A 22,135-nucleotide genomic window follows, 5' to 3' on the forward strand; every position below is an offset into this window, starting at 1 on the left:
TTTTGCACCAGTTTATTTAAATCAGTTTAAAATCACACCTTCAGTTAAACCAGCAACAACTTTCTCATACGGACAAGAGCTCAGTTAAGCACATGCAAATCTATGTGTAAACAAGGCCCACAAATGATAATGCCTTAATGCCAAATTGGCAGAGGGTTTGATTTGGAAATATCCAGGCCAAAAGGAACTTCAGTTCCTCCACCCTCTCCCCCAAGACCCTTTCAAAACAAAGCTGCTCTCTCATTGACCAGTAGTTCCAGGGCAGTGCTCACCTAACTTAGTTCTATCTTGCAGAGTAGATGGGATCACACTGTTTGTAAATTGTGTCCCTGAATCAGAGTACAGCTTTCAGCCGGCTTGGCCCCCATCTACACTCCAAGATGCAAATGTGTTGTAACCATCTGCATCCATGCACTGTGACAAGGTCCCCTGGGACCCTCTTCGTTTTTCTCTCTTGCCTGCACTGTCTCAACCCTTGGACCTGTCTCGGTCTGCCCCTGCCCACTCTTTCACACACATCCCAACGGCAACACAATTGCACGGATTGTAAAGTGGTGCCTGGCTATTATCAGGTGCAGATTACAGGGAACTCGAGCAATAAACTCGTTTTCCTGCCTTCGTTTTCCCTCCCCTTTTCAAACGTCCGCTGGAAAAGGAGAAAAACAATAACAACAACAGATGGACATTTTTTTTTTTTTTTGGCTGCCTGGAAGGCTCAGCGGAGGCTTGAATGGAGTTCATTCTCTAAGAGCCCCTCCTGCTTCCAAGATTTTCTTCCCCAGGGTCTAATCTCTCAGGCCGACTCCTCCCCCAAACCACCCTCTCCTGACCACACTCTCCTCCTTATCTGAGACAGAACTGTGGCAGCCCATTATAGCCCTGATGACGTCTTCCAACCACACAAGGAAATTAAAGGAGGGCTGCCAAATATAGCAAGCTCTTCTATTAGTCTGTCTTCTGAGGCTGGGAACAGGAATCAAACACCAACTTCCCAGCTGCGGGATCCTGCCAGATGTGCTAATACCTGCTCAGATTCAGATCACACATGTTATCCAGAGATATACCCTCTGGGACACAATCCAACTGCCCCACACTAGGCATCTCCCCTTAGGATATTAACAAGCAGATTCCCCACCCTGCACTGTCTGTTTAGGATATTCATAGAATCATAGAATATCAGGGTTGGAAGGGACCTCAGGAGGTCATCTAGTCCAACCCCCTGCTCAAAGCAGGACCAATCCCCAACTAAATCATCCCAGCCAGGGCTTTATCAAGCCTGACCTTAAAAACTTCTAAGGAAGGAGATTCCACCACCTCCCTAGGTAACGCATTCCAGTGCTTCACCACCCTCCTAGTGAAAAAGTTTTTCCTAATATCCAACCTAAATCTCCCCTACGGCAACTTGAGACCATTACTCCTCCTTCTGTCATCTGCTACCACTGAGAACAGTCTAGATCCATCCTCTTTGGAACCGCCTTTCAGGTAGTTGAAAGCAGCTATCAAATCCCCCCTCATTCTTCTCTTCTGCAGGCTAAACAATCCCAGCTCCCTCAGCCTCTCCTCATAAGTCATGTGTTCCAGTCCCCGAATCATTTTTGTTGCCCTCTGCAGGACATTTTCCAGTTTTTCCACATCCTTTCTTGTAGTGTGGGGCCCAAAACTGGACACAGTACTCCAGATGAGGCCTCACCAATGTCGAATAGAGGGGAACGATCACGTCCCTCGATCTGCTGGCAATGCCCCTACTTATACATCCCAAAATGCCATTGGCCTTCTTGGCAACAAGGGCACACTGTTGACTCATATCCAGCTTCTCGTCCACTGTAACCCCTAGGTCCTTTTCTGCAGAACTGCTGCCTAGCCATTTGGTCCCTCGTCTGTAGCGGTGCATGGAATTCTTCCGTCCCCAGTGCAGGACTCTGCACTTGTCCTTGTTGAACCTCATCAGATTTCTTTTGGCCCAATCCTGTAATTTGTCTAATATTGACTAGAAATACTCTCTTGTACTCAAGATATTGACCTCTGTTTAGAATCCAGAAAATTACAAAGAAAACTAGTTTCTTCTTAACAAGATACTTTCTCTGGGGCCTTTTATCCAAGGGCCTCAAGCTTTCAGAGCATTAAGTCTTGCAGCCTCCCTTATTTAAGTTTTATTAAGCTATTTTAGAGCAGGGGAAACTGAGGCATAGTGAGAGAAGTGACTTGCCCTAGGTTACACAGCTGGGTTAGTGGCAGATCTAGGAACTGAACCTTGGTGTCCTCTTTTCAGTCCCTTATCACTAGACCAACTGCTCTTGACTTATGATAGTGACTAGTTAGTCCCTTCCTCTTGGGATAGGTTCAGATCTAGCTCCTGGTGAACAGTGAATGGAAATTATCGCCATCTGATGGCTGTTTGGTGGCTTGTGTAAATGATTTTGGGGGCCTCAACGAGGGACTATCTGAGAAAGAGGGTGTTTTCTGTGGAAAATTTTAATGAAAACCATTTTTTTTTCATTTAATTTTTTCATGGTAAATTTCATCTTTTTGGTAAAAAAACAAAAACACTTTTTAATTTGGAAATGCCACCATGGTGCCTCATGGGAGTTGTGGTTTGGGTGCCTTGTGCTCCCCTTTTGCTCTGGGGTCTGGGCTTCATTGCTGGACTACATCTCCCATGTGACCTACATTTCCCATGATGCATCACAATCTCCTCTCCTGATCCACTGAGAGATGGTGTTGGGCACCCTGATGGATGGTGTGGCATTTTGAGGAAATCTACTACCTTCTGTATGAGGCAAGGATTCCCTCCCAGAGAAGCTCGGAGGACATATTTTCATAGATTTTCAGGCTATTCTGATTGTCTAGTGGTCTGACCTTCAAACTGACCTCCTTGGTCTTCCCGTGCATCCCAATGAGTCAGAATGGCTGCGGCAGTCTGAGTCCTCTCCCAATAGGCAGTGATTGGCCCAAGGTACGAAATTCTGATCCAATCTAAACTCTCCTCACGTTGTGAGGTGTTCAGATGCAGGGGTTTGGTTCAGGCTCAGCTCTATCAATTGGGTTGAATTGACAACATCTCCTGCGGTGATACTCTGCCAAGTTCCACCCTCAAACCAAATTCTGCCCATCACTAAGTTCATGGAGGACAGATCCATTAATGGTTATTAGCCAAGATGGTCAGGGACACAACCCCATGCTCCAGGTGCCCCTGAACCTCTGATTGCGAGAAGCTGGGACTGGACAACAAAGATAGGTCACTCAAAATTGCCCTGTTCTGTTCATTCCCTCTGAAGCATCTGAAACTGGCCACTGTCAGAGATGGGATACTGGGTTAGATGGACCATTGGTCAGTCACTTTGCTTCCAGCTCTGCATAGTCTCACCAGCTCTCTCCTTTCTCACATACCTAGATCAGCAGCAAAATGGTTAACAATGTTCCCCTGAAATAATCATTAATGATCATTAGTTTTCAGAGTTAAAATACACCGCCAAGGGCAGTTCATGCCTCTTGGAGCCATTGTTTCAGGCTGTCCACAGACTCAGGTACAGATCACTGCGGAATGAGCTCAGCACCCTTATAAAGCAGAGCAGGGGGCCAGAATTTTCAGGAGGGTTCTGCACCCACAGTCAGGGGAGATTTTCAAGTCAGCTGAGCCTCTCTGTTTCGGCCCAGAAAGATGAGGTCAGATATTCAAACTGCACAGCACCCAACCACTCCTGTTGAAAGCCCTCTTGCAAATCCAGCTGCTTGTTTAGGCACCTGGAGAGTTGCACCCTTTTGGAGATCTGTCCCTAAATCCCAGAACCCCTGGGCAGCGGCTGACGTCCATCTCCCGGTTCCCTTGATCTGGAGGGAGTTTCCCTGCTCTGGAGTGGTTGTTAGAGCAGTTTGCAAGCCTCCCTCACCCCAGGAGAGATTTTCCAATGTGTATCCCTCAATCAGCCCTTTTAGTTTTCGCTCTCATCCTCTTTCACGACATCTCCATTTACCCCGATCTGTCCCAGGGCAGCCCAGACTGAGACCAAACAAAAGAGGCAAAGAGAAAAGTGAAATCAGAATGACCCTGCCGCACCAGGACGGAGAGAAGTGCTTTCTTAGGAGGCACACAATGGTCTTGGCATGCTACAAGGAGTGAGAATGCCTAGCCACTCCCAAGGGAGTTGGAATCCAGCTCGGGGGCGCGCGCGGCACGTCTCCGCCGCCCAGAGGAGGAAGTCCTGTGCAGGAATAAAGTTGTGGATCTGAGCGTGCAAAGGAAGGGAAACCCACCCAAACTTTCTGAGAAGACCCCTCTCTGGTAGAAGCTATGGGTTGCTGTCTGCAATGAAAAAGATGATCCTTCCCAGCAGCTGCTGTTTCTGCATGGGGCTGCTTTTAGCCTCTTTCTTGCCGGGCTGCTGGAGCACAGAAGGTGGGTCAGATTTGAAAAAGGAGAGAGAGAGAGAGAGAGAGAGAGAGAGAGAGAGAAAAGCAAGCTTGTGTGGGACGTTAGCAAAGAGAAATTTCAGATCAGGGAGAGAGATTTTAGGATGTGGGCGAAGAAAACTCCGAACAAGCACACGCAGCCCCGGAAAAGTAAGGGGGGAGGGGGGCACACCCAAAAAAACTTTGTCTGAAGTTTTGTGGAACTTGCATAAAGAAAGAGACCTGACCTAGTTGAATGATCTTTAGTGTCGTTACTCAAAGATCTACTGAGAAGACAGAAATGAATCATTCCACCCAGCAGAGTGAGGTGTGAGGGGGAGTAGGGGGAGCCTGGGGGCGAAGAGTTTGTTAATTACTTTCGCGATCATGACATTGACTGGGTCCCATGAGTCCTAGTTGAGCAAGGATTTAGCTGGAGCTTTCACTCGTCAGAGCAGGGCTGCCGCTTCAGTGCGGGAGGGTGTTTCTAGATGTTGCCCTTTTGTGTTGTTTGAGACACGCACGAAAGGGCGATCGCTGTGCCCCTTTCCCAGGGACCATTACACCAGTCAGACGTGACCAGAGAGGCAGAGAACTGCGGCTGCATCAGGAGTGTAGGGAGGGGGAGACTTGACTGGTTTTGAAAATGGTTTCTTTCATTCCCCTTTCTCCTTGTCGCTGTTACAAGGAATGAGTGGGTTTAAAAACTAGGGTCCATGGAACTTGCCTAATAGCCCAAAGGCAATCACATGCAGACACTCAGGTTGCATGATGCAGAGATCTGGAGTGAGTTGTGTGCCTAATCACTGCATGGTAAGGGAAGGGAGTTACCCATCTGATTGCTCTGTACAGCAGTAGATGGCAGGGTCAGACTTTACACACTCTGAGGTGCTGGATGAACTCTAAGGGCTGAATTTGTCTCTTTAATCGTATGTTGCTCTGTGTGCAGAATCATCAGAGGCTGAATCTCCAGGCCAGTCATAGTTTACCTGGGCAATTGTTTTCTATCTCACTCACACATTAAATAGTCTGGAAAGGAGTTTATGTTACAAGTTTTGGAGGCTAGGATTCTAGCCTGTTTTTGTGAGGGGGCTGGTTGAAAGTGAATGCTTGTTTTGCATGTTTTTCAAAATGTACAATGGGGAATTAAGTGAGGCCAGAAAGATTTGAGATTTTAGCCAGAAGGCAAGTTGTTTATTGAAAATGTTACCACCTCATCCATCTTGTCTGCTGTTTACAGTGTCAAGCTGTTTATTGTATTTGAATACCGTGGGGCTGCAACTTTATTGATGCAGTTACATTTTGTAGCTCATTGACTGTCCAGCTCTGTTGGATGAGAGGACAGACAGGAAATTCTAGGTGCTGATTCCCAAGGGAGATATCTGGTATGTCGGATTTAGGTAAATGATTCATAGCACCTTATGCACAAACCCAAATCTTTACTAACTGGTAGTGTTTGTTTTCTGATGTCTTAGTTCAGTATGAAGTTGACCTGCAAATGGGGCAGGTCTACTTTAAACCCGTACCTAGGCCCTAGAGTCCCTGTAATACACTATATTTAGGGATAATAGCTCCTGGGCAATCTGGCCCTCAGAGAACAGTATTTTATAAAGGATCTCTCATCCTGAAATGCTTCAGAGACTTTACATATACAGGAGTAACTTCACTCACAAGGTGAGATGCAGCCAGTTCTGGGGTGGAACACATCAGCTGCCTAACAGCACAGAGCAACACTATCCAACAGTTTGAGGGAGAAAGTGAAGGGGAAAACTCCTTCACTTGAATCTGCAGGAGTGAAGGGGGATGTAGGGTGGCAGAACGTATTTACTCAGATTGGAATTGGCATGGACAGCCAGGTTAACCCCCCTACTCCCAAGGGGAGAAAATCCCACAGGATCTTTAATTACTTCAGCTGATATCTCAGACAAAAAACAGCACCAGTGTGCCCCTTACTGCCATGGTGGGACATTGGTTCAGAAAGAGCATCACCTACTGACTTGGGAGCACTGCTTGGGTTTTCCTGTGTGCTTGTGTGTATCTCTCTGCCCCATATACATTCCATCTAGGCCCAACCCTGCTAAGCTGGTGAGATCCAAGCATAAAGTGGGCACTGAATTCTGAATCACCTTTTCCAATTCACATGCCAATAAGATGCTTTGTGTTGGTCGGGATCAGAATATCTGAAAAACTGTTTAAGTTAATTGATCTCCCTAATTTCCCAGGAGAGGGAACCTGTTCCCAGGAATGGGGACATCCTGGCAGGGCCTGAGTTACAGTGTTCCAAAATAAACAGTGATAACACCTCTGACGTTAAAAAGAGTCACTGCCCCAATCCTGCAAACACTCGGTCCATCGGGTTACAGAGTCACTGTTGGTTACGGTAGAATTACTTTGGACACTGAGAGAAACTGAGTCTGATAACATTTAGGGCACAAGGTCAGGCCCGTCTGTTTACACAATGGGTGATTGCAAGGTTGTGTGCAGCTTAACCCTGGGGTGAGTCTGCGTGTGTGTTGTTGGAGGATGTTTTGTGCGTGATCCTGGAATCAGTGCATCTAAAAATCTGACTAAATTAACTATCTCCAACGTACTGGTCAGGCCATGGAATCATCCAGGTTAGCAGTGGGAAAAGCCCTGTTAAATTATCTCATCCTCCCAGCAGGTTCAGGATTGTTCCGTGGGTCTATTCTCCGTGCTTGCACAGTCCTCCAGTTTTAAGCATCTGTAGAGATGGAGCACCCAGACTCTTCCTTAAGATCCAGTTCCGCAGCTGAATGGATCCCTCCATTAGGAATCTTTGCCCGTAGAGTCATCTCTTCAATTCACTCTCTCCAGACCCTGCTTAGATTTATTTTTTTTTAAAATGGTGGCTGTTATTTTAATGTAGATAATAAATAATAGCACCCACAGGCCCCACCTGAGATCAGGGCCCTATTGGGCTTGGCGAGGCATAGCCCTATAGTAAGACACAATCCCTGACTGAAGGGCTGATGTCAAGGATCACAGAGTGTGCTCTGCTTTGTACCCCTCGGCAGTCTTCTAGTGATAGGCCCATTTCACTCGAGGCAGAATCCTGCACCTGTGCCACTGGGTCCCTGGGTGATAGCACCCCGGTTTCTCCCCGTGGCTCCAGTTTTGGCTTGGCTCCCTGCAGGAGGCTTCTCTCTCAGGAGCTGCGTAACCAGATAATTTATGCAGCTACACAGTTCAGCCTTTTCAAAACAAAGTATTATTTATTACTCGATAGGAACACAGTTGGGAGAGAATTGGGTTAAAATAACAAAGGCCAATACGCATGAATCTTACCTAATGACAGGTTTCAGAGTAGCAGCCGTGTTAGTCTGTATCCGCAAAAAGAAAAGGAGGACTTGTGGCATCTTAGAGACTAACAAATTTATTTAAGCATAAGCTTTCGTGAGCTACAGCTCACTTCATTGGATGGCATGCATCTGATGAAGTGAGCTGTAGCTCACGAAAGCTTATGCTCAAATACATTTGTTAGTCTCTAAGGTGCCACAAGTCCTCCTTTTCTTTTTATGAATCTTACCTACACTTTGTTCTTTCCTTGTAAGCTTTGGGCAAGTTGCACTCAGCTGAGACACCCCTACAGCTGGCCTGGGAGAGACAGACAGCCCCCTCAGCATCCTCTCTGTGCATCTCTGTCAGAGATTCACCTCCTGCTCGTGCTGCCCGCTCACTACCCTTCCTCTCTAGGTGGGGGAATTTTAATGGTTCAGTGTCCCTTTGATCCTAGGCTTGAGCCTGGGAAAAATAAACCTGCTAGCCTAGCTGGAGACAGGCAGATGGGCATTTCCCAATTAATAGCCTCCCCATTTCCCGTCCCCACCATTGCTCCTTGGAAGACCCTTGGTATTCTCTCTGGAGATACCTTCTCTCCATCATTGTTTCGTTTCTTGTCTGTTTCCCTTCCTCTGATTTAATGCCATGCGATCAGGGAAGATAATATCAAGCAGGTAAACTAAGGCACACATAATTATTAATAAAAATAATACAGGACTCTCCCACGCTCGCCACAGCGGGTTAATAGAATATAGAGGCTTTCATAGCTAAGTGGCCTGTTTGAATCCAGTCCAGGTCAGTAGCAGTTACAATCTGATGGCTTTTTCAGTGGCAAAAGTGTGATGAGTTTGTGACACCTCAGTCCAATTTGCAGTGGAGAAGTGTTGGCACTAATTGGAACGCTTATTAGCAGGGATTGAAAGCTAGACTCCCTGCTCTGCCGAAGAATTGTTCCCTCCAGGTCAGGTTTGAGAGCTGTTAGCAGAGTTTGATGCATGTTTGTGTGGGGAGCTCTCCCCACTGCTCTGTGGTTAAACAGAGGCCTTCTGTCCCCCAGGTTTTTAAACAGGTTCTGTGCACACGAGGCATTTAACATCAGTATAAACAAGAGGCCCTTAGCCTCCCAGCGAAATGTCCGGTGCTGACTGCATGAGTGAGCCTTTAATGATTGATAATTGACTAACCTTGCTGGGAGCCTGGGCTGTCTCACATTCCTATGCAACTTTAACAACCTGCACCCAACTCTCCGCCTTTGGCAGCCAGCTCCCTTCAGATTCACTGCCAGGGGCGCAGAGCACAGCTGGGAGAGAGGAGACCCCCCCCCCCACCTCCACCACTGCCCTCAGGCCAGCCTGGTGAAGCGGGAGGTAGCAGAGGAGGCGAACGGGGAAAGGGACAATCTTCCTGTAATGGATGGATGGATCTCAGCTTGGCACCTGCTCAGGGATGTTGCATCTCGGGCTGTGTAGGTGGGATGCACTCTCCCAGGAGTGCTAGTTGTACTTCTCCGTCCCTTAGTATGTGGGTGAGATGGGACCATAGTCAGAGCATTGATTCCACCTCCTGAAACAGCAGGGTACAGCCCCTCTCCCCTCAGAGAGGGCAGAGCAAATAGGGCAGCACTCAGTGTCTTTTCTTTTTCTAGTTTAAATGCTGGCTGGCCAGCCCTGGAGGCCAACGCTTCTTAGCCTATCCCCAGAACAAGGACAGTCCAGAAAACAGCAGGGCGCGCTTTCCATGCCCTCCCTCCCTACACGGCATCCCCGCAACCTGTCTTGTGCCTGACCCCCAGGGGGAGTTGGGTCTCTACCACCTGCTTAGCCCTCGGCGGAGGCTACCAATAAAGGGATTCGCAGGTGCTGAGTGTGATGCTTCTCTGTGCTGCTTGGTTTATTCAGTCCAGAAGCTGAGATTATCCTAAGAGAGTCAGGCACTCAGTGCCCACTGAATTTCCCTTCAGAAATGCCTCCCTCCCACAGGCTCCTTTGAGCAACCCTCCCCTGGTTAGCAAATGGCTGCAGAGGCAGGATGGGCCCGGCAGGTAGGCAGCTAGCCAGGGATTTGGGAGACTCAGCAGGTTTAAGTCCCTGCTCTGTCACTGTGCCCTGCATGACCCTGGGCAAGTCAGTTAGCCTCTCCGTGCCTTAGTTTCCCCATCTGCACAGTGGGGATAAGTACCTTGCCTCATGTGGCTGTGTGAGGACAAATGCAAAGACTGTGAGCTGTTCAGATGGGGTTCAGACCCGCAGATAAATAGACTAAAAGGGGCATTATACGAAACGTGAGGCGACGCTATTGATTTATATGGATCCATATGGCGATAAAAGCTGCCCTGTCTTATTCGTAGGTGCACACGCAGCAGCTTTGAAAAGAGAGGCCATCAGACTAAAGCCAGACACTGCCCCACCAGCAGTCCCCCCACAAACCTCAACTCCCTTCCCAGCATGGCACTGACCCTCTTCCAAAAGGCAGAGTAAACAGACAGGCCTTGCCTCATGCCAGGAAGGTCACCAGACCCTGCGGGGAGCGGGAGGAGAGGATTGGGGATAGGAGGGTGAGACTTGGAAGCCAAAGCTCATGGATTTTGGAAGCCTGATTCCATTTAATTGTAACTGGGCATCTAAATCCAGCTTTGAGAAGCCTCCCCTGTAAAACGTACTTGTGCTCCTGGGGCCAGGTGTTGGTAAAAGGCCAGCAGCTCCCACTGAACCCTTGTGAAAATCTGGCCCTGTCTGCAGGTGCTGGGCCCTTCTGGCCTTTGCCCCACCAAAAGCTGCCACAGTTCATTGTTCTCTGGAATCCTACACCAATCTCTTGATTAGCAGGTGGATTTAGACCTTGAGCTTTGGCTGCAGGTGATGGCAAGAAAGCGAAAACAAGCTATCTATGGGAGATGGGACCCTCCCCCTCAAATGATTCCCCTGGCAGCATGAAGCTTTACATACTCTGTTCTGCTCTATGCACTGGGCACGCGCTTGGATCTGTTCTGGTCAAACGATGGTCCCCAGGACTGCTCCCAGGATCCTCTAGGAAACACCACACTCCTTCGAGAGCCCCACCTCCCTCTGCATAGCACAGGTGCTGCTCGAAGGGGAGAAGCTTCCAAATCCAAAAGGGATTCCCACATCATGCTGCCCTCCATGTGCTCAGTTGCGGGATCAGGAAATTGGGGAACCCCTGTGATGGTGCAGAGCTGAGCCAGGAAGCTCACAAGGACAGATCAGATCAGCCCCTGGCATTAATTATTCTCTTTCCCTCTTTATCTCTGCAGCCTCTGGGGGATTCCTCTCTGCGTTAGCCTAGCATGAAATACAAATCTGCCCTGGCCCAGCTTGTTCCAAAGGTGACCTTTAAACTTCTGCCACAGCAGAGATCTCCCACACTCGGACCTCTCCTGAGTCTCCCTGTGTCCCAGCAGCAGCTGTTAAATGTTCAGAGCCCTGCTTGCTGGGCCTTGGAAATGCAGCCAGTGGGGAGGGGCAGTGGCTACTCTGAGTAGAGGGGTGGGTTAGGAATGGGTGGGAACAGGAAATGCGGGGGGGCCTGCTGGCTTCCCCAGCTAATGGGGCTGGAGATCAATGTATCGATGGATATGTGGTTGGTGCAGTGGTTCCCAGCCTGCCATGCTCTGCCACAGAGTTTGGGCCACTTGCGATGGCAGCAGCCACCCTGGGGAGGGCTAGCGGGACAGAACCGAAGGGGTCGGTCACCGTTTGGCTCCTCAGAGTCCAGTCGATGCTCCCGTCGGGGTCAGGTACTGCCCCAGAGTGCTGGCAGGGCAAGGTGACGTTAGCAGCTGCACTGTGGCAGGCCCGAGGGGATGGCAACGAAGCCGCGGAGTGAGGAATAGCGCCGGGGGTTGGCAGGAGGAAAGGGCAGAGGACACAGAGGAAGCTGAAGCCAGGCTTAGCACGAGAGAGAGCAGCAGACAATTACATCAAGTTTAGGAGCCCAGGAGCTGGACAGCAAGTTGGAGCCCCCCAAAGGGATCAAGGAGGCGGCTCCAAGCACAGACCCCCGGGGGCTCAGCTCCTTTGCGCCAGGCCAGAACTCCTCGCCTTAGCACAAACCCAGACAAGGGACAGCTCAGAATCAGGCTGCGCAGACACGTCCTGTGACCCAGAGCAGGCGGGAGGCTGCTGGACGCGGCTGGCTTTACGCACGCGGCATGCCATTGCTGGGCAGCTGTTCGGCCCAAGGCGAGCTGTCAGTCAGGCCGCGCGGGGAGCGCCCTGTTTGCTGTCCCAGTCCACAGGCTGAAGGCTGGGGAGGGTTGGTAATTTACCACTGTGGAGGTGGGGTAGGACTGTTTGAGTTGGAAAGGAACAAGGAGGGTTAGGAACCTTTCCCTGAAGTTACAGAGCATCTGTGACAAAGGGAGAGGGAAAAAACCAGCATCTCTCTGAATCTCTGTGTGGATCATTTTTTTCCAACCTGGATTTGAAGTCCCAAGCCTGCAGGCTTCCCAGCCCAGCCCAGGACAAATCCCTTCTCCCGGCTGCTCAGTCACGTAGCCGACGCTGCCCGAGCTTTTCAGGAATCTGACAAATGGAATCCCAGCTCCCGTGATCTGTGGCGAGCAGCCAGTGAGCTTCTGCTGTAGGGTCACAGGGCAAAATACCAGCACTGCTCTCTGGGGTGCATGACAAGGCAGTTTGCTTTTACTGGGAGGGACTTGGGGGGCACAGAGTGAACCTCATCAGCTGCTGCCCCTTTCCTTCCTCCCCATCCCCACCTCAGTAGCTGGCAGAGAAATGTTTGCCCCTGCTTCTATTTTTTCCCCATAATTCTGCATCCTGGAGAACAGCAGAATTAAACAAGTCCACAAGGCTACCAAATGGGAGGTGAGAGCAAGGTGTGGTGTGAGTCAGGACTCTTGGGTTCTGTTCCCAGGTCTGGGAGAGGGAAGTGTTTCCTACTGATTAGAGCAGGGGTGCTGGGCATCAGAACGCATGGGTTCTATTCCTGGCTCTCCCCGTACCTGCTGTGTGACTTTGGGTCAGTCAGAGCATCATGTTGTGCCTCAGTTTCCCTACCTGCCAAATGGTATAACTTCCTTATTCAGCACTTGACGACCACCTGCTGCACATACGTTAATTTAAGCTTAAATTCATTAAAATGGGGATAATAAGCCTGGCCTCTGGGAGTATAGGGCTTATTCGTATGTACAGAGCTTTGAGATGCTCACATGAAAGGGACATGAATAGAAAATTCCCCAGTGATCAGTCCTGGGGCTCGATTCCCCAGCTGGTGGAAAGAGTTGGGGGAGGGCAGGGGATACCAACCGAGCTGATCGAAGGGAAAGGAGCAGGCTTGGGCAAACTAGTCTCTGTCCATCAGTTTTCTACAAAGGGGAGACTGGAGTCACAGCACTTGCATGACCAGAGATCCAGCGGGCAGCTTCAGCAGCAGCCTGCTCCATTCTCTAGCTTCTCTGTCTCTACCCTGTCAACGGCTAGCAGAGCACCCTCCCTGTAATCACCTGCTGTAATCCCTGCTGCAGCCCTGGCTGGCTGGAACCCCAGCAATCCCCCCTCACCCATGTGTGGGCAGTGGGGAGCCAGGAGAGGCATAAGGAGAGAGCTGGAGAACCCCTCACTTCACTCCCTGCTCTCCCCATCCGAGCCCCTGTATTTGCCAGCCTAGATTCTCTCCTGGGGGATCAGGCGCGGATCCATTTTACCAGTGCAAAGTCACCACTTGCCTACACAGTCCAGACTGGGGGCGGGGGGGGGGGAGAAGGGGTACTGTTTGCAGACCCACTGGTGCAACGATAGATGTGTGTGTGTGGGGGGGGTGCTGGCTAGCTGCAAACCAGCCCCCAAGAGACCAAGGGGGACAGATCCTGAGTGATGACCCTTTGGATAGCAGAGGTAGCACACGGGCAGTGCGGCCCGGGGGTTATTGATTCCCGGCTATCTTGCTTCTGAGGCACAGTTGCCCCTGTCTCTTGTGGCTGGGAATGACCGAGGCTATTTGCTGGCTTGCCTACAAGGCGCTGTTCATTTTAATCTGCCCTCATTCCAAGCCCCAGATAAGAGCTCCAGCATCAGGCCTCCCATTCAGCTGGGCCAGGCAGGCCTGAGGCCTACCACCGTCCGCCCGTTGCTAGGAGACTGGCTACCGACATCCAGAGAATGCCTGGCCGCGGGAAGTTGACTTTATTACAGGCCCTCGCGGGCCATTGTCCCCTGTAGAGACCCCGCTGCGGACTAAATGCTGGGAAGGAGATGTCCTCAGCCCGCCTGCCTCTTTGGGGGGGGGCGGGTGGGAGAAGACAAGGAGGAATGGCATGGTGGTGCTGCCCCCCCGCCACTGTGGGGGCCAAGGGCGAGGACTGCCAGTTTGGGTTGGATGTATTCCTGGAGATTTCATTACGACATAATCTTTAATTAAAGCTTAATCTTTAATTCCTGGAGACTCCAGGGCAAGCCTCCCAAGGGTATCCAGCCATTCAGTCTGCTGCAACTCAGCTGCTTCCCCGAGGGGAAACGCATACCCCCGAAAGGAGTTTTCCCTCTGTACTATCCTGATGGGCCACCCACCCGGCTGAACCTATAGGGAAGACCCTGTTCCTCCAGTGAGTTGGTGTAGCCCATTCGTCAGAGCGTGGTACAGGGCCCCCCTCTGTGCCTGATCCACAGAGGAGCTGTCTTGCTCAAACTTAGCTCTGGAGGTTCCCTGGTTCAATCGCCGGGGTGTTGGCCAAGATGGCGGCTGTCACAGAAGTGGGCCCATATCCTGGATTTGAGCTGGAAGAATGGCGAGGGTCAGGCACAGAGGGGGACCAGTAACACACATGCAGCTGTGGGTTACACCACCATCTCTAAGGGAATTGGGTCTCTCAGCCCCACCCCTTCAGGAGTGCTGCTCTAATAGACATTGACCCATCAAGCCCCAGTCTGGTCAAGGAGGAAGATCTCCCAGCTGCTTCCTTCCTGGAGATCACCATCCTCTGGTTGCTGCCCCTCCCTTCTCTAAGATTTGATCCTTTCTCCAGTTCCCTGGGCAGAGTTAGTTTCCACCTCCTTTTCCCCCAAACCCCCTAAGGGATAGCTCAGTGGTTTGAGCATTGGCCTGCTAAACCCAGGGTTGTGAGTTCAATCCTTGAGGGGGCCATTTAGGGATTTGTGGCATAAATTGGGGGTTGGTCCTGCTTTGAGCAGGGGGTTGGACTAGATGACCTCCTGAGGTCCCTTCCAATCCTGATATTCTATGATTCTATGACTTGTCAGTCTGTCTGCAGCCCAGCAATGCAGGGCGGTTGCCTCTTGCTCTAGGGATGGTGCCCATCTTGGCCAACCCACTGGGGTTGAACTGATGGCCTCCACTAGTGTATTGTGCTGCCCTGTGGACCAGATGGGTCTAGGAAAACATCCCACATTCCAGGACTTCAAACGGGACTTGGCGCTGAGTTTCTGGTGCCTTATTGACAGGTTTCAGAGTAACAGCCGTGTTAGTCTGTATTCGCAAAAAGAAAAGGAGTACTTGTGGCACCTTAGAGACTAACCAATTTATTTGAGCATGAGCTTTCGTGAGCTACAGCTCACTTCATCAGATGCATGCCGTGGAAACTGCAGCAGACTTCTGTGTATATATAAAGCCTGCTGCAGTTTCCACGGCATGCATCTGATGAAGTGAGCTGTAGCTCACAAAAGCTCATGCTCAAATAAATTGGTTAGTCGCTAAGGTGCCACAAGTCCTCCTTTTCTTGGTGCCTTATTGTCTTTGTGTTTGTAGTATGCAGGCCCTGGCTCATCTTTAAGAAGTAAAATGCTCAATATTTATTATCCTGTTGCAGCTATTTTACCCCCATTTGGTTTTGGTCACTTGGCTTTGGCTTTGAACCTTGGCTTGCCCCCCAGGTGGCACGCACTGTCCGGGGAAGAAGAGGCAGGGCAATGGCCCCTCAAGCCCCCATACCCCCCTGGGTGGCCTGCATCGCTGTGGGCCAGTGGACAGCAGGCAACTCACAGCATGTGGTGACAACTGCAGCAGTTGCAGGAGGCCGGGCGGGGGAAGGCTGCGTCAGGGCAGGCGAGGCGGAGGTGTGTCGGGGAGGGGAAGCTTGGCTCCACAACATTGCGTCAGTCCTTTGACTTTTTAAACACGCCCAACCTGAAAAAGCGGTTCCATCAAAACCTGCAACTGCCTGGGGGTGACCTGCTGCCACCGTCAATCAGGGGAGACAGGGTGAGGCAGAGCCTTGGCCGTACTGCTCTGCGAGGAGTCCATGGTAGCGACGGGGGCCTCAGGGGGGAGCACTTGTGTCCCTGAGCCACCAGGTCCTGTGTTTCTGTCCCAATCCAGGGATTAACAGTATACAGAAATCACCTTGCTCTAGCTCAACCCCAAGGTTTGGATTGGAGGCAGGAATTGCCGGGGCCAGTTTTCTGGCCTGTGCTATGCAGGGGGTCAGAGTAGATGGTCAGGATGGGCCCTTCTGGTTTTAAACTCTGTGAATCTGCCCAGACCAAAGGGGCACCAAGGCCTCTGGTATCCTATGGCCACAGCTCAGCAGAAGGAATGGAGAGCCCCATCACAGAGACTTATCTCCAGGTCGACTGGTCCCTCACCGGGGCAGCCCAGATGCAACAGACACCCTCCTGGCTGACACAGTGGGGACTGAACTGGAAACCTCCAGCCCTAAAAGTAGGAGTTGCTACAGCTTGAGGTAAAGATCCATAACTCCCGTCTGTGGCTTGGCCCTATCACACCCTCCGAACTCCCTCAGACATGAGTTGCTTGGGCAGAAGCTGGGGTACAAGGGTCCTCCCTGTTCCCAGAGCGTCCCAGCAGGGAAAGCCACAGGTGGGGTTTCAGGGTGGGATAAAGACAAACCTCTGTTTCACTCCCTAAATGATCGACTGAATAGCTTAAAATATTGGCCTCCGCGTGCAGCACGCCTTAAAACTGGGCCCAGAGCTGGACCCCAGCCCTGGCTGGTGCAGGGACTGTTTTGTCTCGGGATAAATGCTAACAAGGGGGTAACTAGTCATTCATATCTTCCCCCCATCAACCCCCAAGAACAGACTGACTTGCTGCTACCGAGGCTGGGCAGCACAGTGGGTGCAGAGACAGCGACGCTGGGGTGAGCACATTAACGGCCTAAGGGCCATCAATGCATCCGATGAAGTGAGCTGTAGCTCACGAAAGCTCATGCTCAAATAAATGGGTTAGTCTCTAAGGTGCCACAAGTCCTCCTGTTCTTTTTGCGAATACAGACTAACACGGCTGTTACTCTGAAACCGGCCTAAGGGCTGTTTGCTGACCCCCATGCAATGAGTTTGTGGGGTCTCAGCTGAGTTCCTATTGGGCAAACATCCACCTCACACAAAACCCACCATCCTGTTTGGGATTAATTGACCTTTGGCCTCTGTTACCAGAGCTCCTCACCGACTTTAAATGAATTTATCCTCACGCCCCCGTGAGGCAAGGCCGTGCTATTATCCCCATTTTACAGATGGGGAAACGGAGGAAAGGAGAAGCTAAGTGACTTTCCCATGGTCACACAAGGCATCGAGGCCTGGTCTCCTGAGTCCCAGACTAGAACCTTAACTACGGCATCAAGTTCCCCCTCATTTCATACAGTGGTGATAGAGATTGTCCCAACTCCCTTCGTCTTCCAACTCACCCACCGCCCCTCCCCCCATGACCAGCGCAACCTCAGCTGGGGATGTAGGGCCTCTGTCTTCACAAACACGGTCAGCTCCCAGACTGCTGCACTGGGCAGCACAGCATGGGGAGGAGGCGACCAGCCCTCTGTGGAGAAAGAAGTTGTTCCGGACTATTTAGAAAAGCTGGACGAGCACAAGTCCATGGGGCCGGATGCGCTGCATCCGAGAGTGCTTAAGGAGTTGGCGGATGTGATTGCAGAGCCACTGGCCATTATCTTTGAAAACTCATGGTGATCGGGGGAAGTCCCGGACAACTGGAAAAAGGCTAATGTAGTGCCCATCTTTAAAAAAGGGAAGAAGGAGGATCCTGGGAACTACAGGCCAGTCAGCCTCACCTCAGTCCCTGGAAAAATCATGGAGCAGGTCCTCAAGGAATCAATTCTGAAGCACTTAGAGGAGAGGAAAGTGATCAGGAACAGTCAGCATGGATTCACCAAGGGCGGGTCATGCCTGACTAATCTAATTGCCTTCTATGACGAGATAACTGGCTCTGTGGATGAGGGGAAAGCAGTGGACGTGTTGGTCCTTGACTTTAGCAAAGTTTTTGACACAGTCTCCCACAGTATTCTTGCCAGCAAGTTAAAGAGGTATGGGCTGGATGAATGGACTATAGGGTGGATAGAAAGCTGGCTCAATTGTCGGGCTCAATGGGTAGTGATCAATGGCTCCATGACTAGTTGGCAGCCGGTATCAAGTTGGCCCAAGGGTCGGTCCTTGGGCCAGTTTTGTTCAATATCTTCATTAATGATCTGGAGGATAGTGTGGATTGCACCCTCAGCAAGTTTGCAGATGACACTAAACTGGGAGGAGAGGTAGATACACTGGAGGATAGGGACAGGTTACAGAGGGCCCTAGACAAATTAGAGGACTGGGCCAAAAGAAATCTGATGAGGTTCAACAAGAACAAGTGCAGAGTCCTGCACTTAGGAGGGAAGAATCCCATGCACGGCTACAGATTAGGGACCGAATGGCTCGGCAGCAGTTCTGCAGAAAAGGACCTAGGGGTTACAGTAGACGAGAAGCTGGATATGAGTCAACAGTGTGTCCTTGTTGCCAAGAAGACCAATGACATTTTGGGATGTATAAGTAGGGGCATTGCCTGCAGATCGAGGGACGTGATTGTTCCCCTCTTTTCGACATTGGTGAGGCCTCATCTGGAGTACTGTGTCCAGTTTTGGGCCCCACACTACAAGAAAGGATGTGGAAAAATTGGAAAATGTCCTGCGGAGGGCAACAAAAATGATTCGGGGACTGGAACACATGATTTATGAGGAGAGGCTGAGGGAACTGGGATTGTTTAGTCTTCAGAAGAGAAGAATGAGGGGGGATTAGATAGCTGCTTTCAACTACCTGAAAGGGGGTTCCAAAGAGGATGGATCTAGACTGTTCTCAGTGGTAGCAGATGACAGAAGGAGGAGTAATGGTCTCAAGTTGCAGTGGGGGAGATTTAGGTTGGATATTAGGAAAAACTTTTTCACTAGGAGGGTGGTGAAGCACTGGAATGCGTTGCCTAGGGAGGTGGTGGAATCTCCTTCCTTAGAGGTTTTTAAGGTCAGGCTTGACAAAGCCCTGGCTGGGATGATTTAGTTGGGGATTGGTCCTGCTTTGAGCAGGGGGTTGGACTAGACACCTCCTGAGGTCCCTTCCAACCCTGATATTCTATGATTCTATGAACAGGATGGGTGTGTATTAAAAGCAGATGCGCATGCTCAGTGACCCGAACCAGAACTCACAACCCTTTGGGGTCTGATCCTTATGGTTTGGGCCCATCTCTGTCATTGCCTTTCCTCGGAGATGCAACTGTTACTAGTTTTGTTTGTCTGGGGTGGGCTCTGACCACCAGCTCTCTTAACAATTGGGTCTTTTTTATCCCCCGGCTTGTACTCTGGCAGAAAATCCCGTGTCCCTCTAGCTCCCCCAGCCCCCTCACTGCACACTGAACGCCAGCCCCTGTCACAGGGATTTGAGAGCTGTCTGTGACATCAGAGCGAGCCACAGGAGTGAGGGTTTCTATGATCTCTAGGCCTGTGGGTGTCCCTCTCCGGATGTGATTAGAAATGGAGCTCCCACGTGCCCCTCCGGTCCGGTGGCTTCCTCCGGAACTGCCTGGCTTTTTTAAATCAGTGTCTGCCGGCTGGGTTTGGGTTACAAAACCCGGGTCTCTGATTTCATGAGCTGCAGTTGGACAGAACTTGGGTTTAACTGCTTCAGTGCCTGGCGTGTGTGGGAGGAGAGTTACGAGGGATTCATGCAAAAATAATGTACCTCTGATACTGCACCATGCACAGCCATATCCTGGGCACGACTGCCCCTCCAGGGCTGTGTGTTGCAATGCCCCATCCGCCAATGCCCCTCCATCCACAGCTTCCCCTCCAGTGCCGCAGCATGCTCGTCTAGGGGGAAAACGTGCTCCTCCATAGCTTCCCCTTGCGCCACTTGCACCCCATCAAAGTGCCGCTGTTGCAATGGACCACTGGCTATTTAGCAGCAACGGGGTTAAAGTTATGTCAGCCACTGCCTGTCTGCATTCACCCCGGTGTCTGCACACGTGCTGGAAAGAGAGGGGCTATAGGAACCATTCTACTGCCAACCTCCTCCCTCATGGACCAGGTTTCAAAACCTGTCTTCATCTGAGAATGAGGATGATGGACAGGCGGATGATGGGGAAAGAGGGAGAAAGCTTCTCCAGAAGTTCTGATAAATGCTTCAAAGTCTGGATACTTCTCCAAACTCTCCAGGCTCGTGTCTGCAAAATCGAGGTGGAGACTGGGTAGGCCAGATTCTGCACCAGTTTTGGTTCCTATCAGGTGACACTCTCCTGCCTCCCAGTATTTCAGTGGCACGAGCTTGGAGACAGGTGGAGAGCGAACACAGCAGTCTCCCAAAGGGGGTTCAGTAGAGTCTGGGGCCACGCTTCAGTGCGCCCGGTGGTTTCAATCCACATGCGAGCCCCACCCTGGATTATCCAACTCCAACCAACCATCAGCATGGCTATAATGATTGTTTACCAGGAGCCTTGCAGAGTCAGTTTCCCGCCAAGGAGGCTTATCTGATCAAATGCAAGAGTGCCAGCAGCAGCAAGCCCAGCTGGCAGGAGCAAGCTGCCTTTTCTCCCTGCCGGGCGGCTGATCATGGCATCGCTCTCCCTGGGTGTCTGCTGCAAGGAGGGACCGTGGGAGGGGAGTACAGCCAGCACAAGGTGCTCTTCCTTTCTGCTGGCCAATCGGAAAAATGAGGTCTCAGATCACCTGCGCTAAGATGTGTTTTATACGTGATGTTTCATTTGCTGGGTGAATATTGGGGATCCAACAGGGGAAATGCTATAGGGGGATGTTGGGTGGGGCAGGGTAATTCCTACGAGCGCCAATGCCAGTCTGAGAGTTCTCTTCCCCCTGGCATGTGGTCAGGTTTGTAGATGCAGCACCCTTGACTGGCGTTCCTTCTGCCCACGCCAATGCATCTATGCTTGTAGGTGTAACCCATGCCCACGTGGCGTGATGCTCATCTCCCTCTTGTGGTGGCTGGGCAGGCAGACGCTCAAGCTAAGATCTGGCGGTCCCTCATCTGATCCCCGCAGCCGACAAACCGCCAGCGGGGATTGTGTTACATAGAACTGCAGCTCCCTGAACAAGAGTGAACAATAGGCCAGGACCCGTGAGCCAGAGGCTTGGAATTGGAGTCTGTATCCAGGTCCCAGTTTGTCCCATGTTTGAGTTTTGGTAATAGAGAGAGGGGCTAGTTATTTAGTTAGGATCCGAACCCCCTGCCCCCAAAGTGGGGTGTCTTGTATTGGCAGGGCATGGGGGCGCTGCTTAGTTCCATCCTTAGAGTGTGAGCTCTCTGGGGAAGGGATTTTCTTTTGCTCTGTGTCTGTGCAGCACCTCACACGATGGGGCCCTGATCTCGGCTGACACGTACCAGTCTCATTGTTGAGCCCCAAGCTGGTTTTGATGGTCTTGTTCTGACTCTGACCGAACCTCCTGCAGTAAGGGAAACTCACGGGGCTGATAAGTGTGTTCCTGGGCAAAGAAGAGGTTTGCACAAACACTTGGGAGTCCCAACTGCTAGTTTGACTGGGATCGCACAGTGCACCAATCGCAGAGTTGTGAATAGAGCCAGGGAGTCCTGTACCAAGGCTCCTGCCGCTGACCGGACTCTGCTGTCAACTGAACTGAGTCCACCAGTCGTGCAAGCCCTGTAGAGCCAGAATCACGTGTTGGTTTTCCAAGGACCTCCAGCTGCCTGGAGCAACTGCTCCGCAGCAGCACCGTGCTTTAAGCCCGGTTTAAAGTGTAGATCTGAACAGGGAACAAAGTCGAGGTGCAGGGTTCCTACCCTGGGCTGTTCTGGAGTCTGTTTCACCCCAAAGACTTAGCTTCCAAAGAAGCTCACCTTGGAGGTATAGTGCCGTAGGAGTAACAATTTCCCATCCCTTCAGACATTCTGCTCAGCGCACCACCCACGAGGACTGGAAAGTGGGGCCTGTTTGGAATAGCCTCCTTGTTTATTCCCCTGTCTCTTTCCTTTCTCCCCCTCCCTTCTGGGGGGCTCTCCTAGGGAGCACGGGATAGGGACTTACTCAGAGTTGGAAGGCGGTTTGCTAAGGCCTTTTAGTTTGAACGCTTGGTCACACCTGCTGCTCTGGAATCCAAGCCAGAAGGAGGTGGAGATGCTGCGTAGGTTTGTGTTATTGTTTGTTTCTTCTCTCACTGGGCTGATTTCCTCACCCAGACCCAGCTAGCTCCACCCTAGCCCTGCTACGGAGGAGGCAG

General features: G+C 51.1%; 1 protein-coding gene across 1 annotated transcript in view; it reads left to right on the forward strand.

Annotated features, from left to right (window-relative positions):
* The first annotated feature begins 4,185 nt into the window (after window positions 1-4,185).
* The window catches only part of ERBB2 (erb-b2 receptor tyrosine kinase 2), a 41,765-nt gene continuing 23,815 nt past the window's right edge, over window positions 4,186-22,135 (forward strand). The window contains exon 1 of the mRNA XM_084615782.1: window positions 4,186-4,393. Within this exon, the coding sequence (XP_084471908.1) occupies window positions 4,306-4,393 (88 nt within the window). The 5' untranslated portion in view covers window positions 4,186-4,305. The remainder of the gene's footprint in view (window positions 4,394-22,135) is intronic.

This window comes from Lepidochelys olivacea (assembly GCF_965140295.1).
Source record: "Lepidochelys olivacea isolate rLepOli2 genome assembly, chromosome: 27".
NCBI classification, from domain to species: domain Eukaryota; kingdom Metazoa; phylum Chordata; order Testudines; family Cheloniidae; genus Lepidochelys; species Lepidochelys olivacea.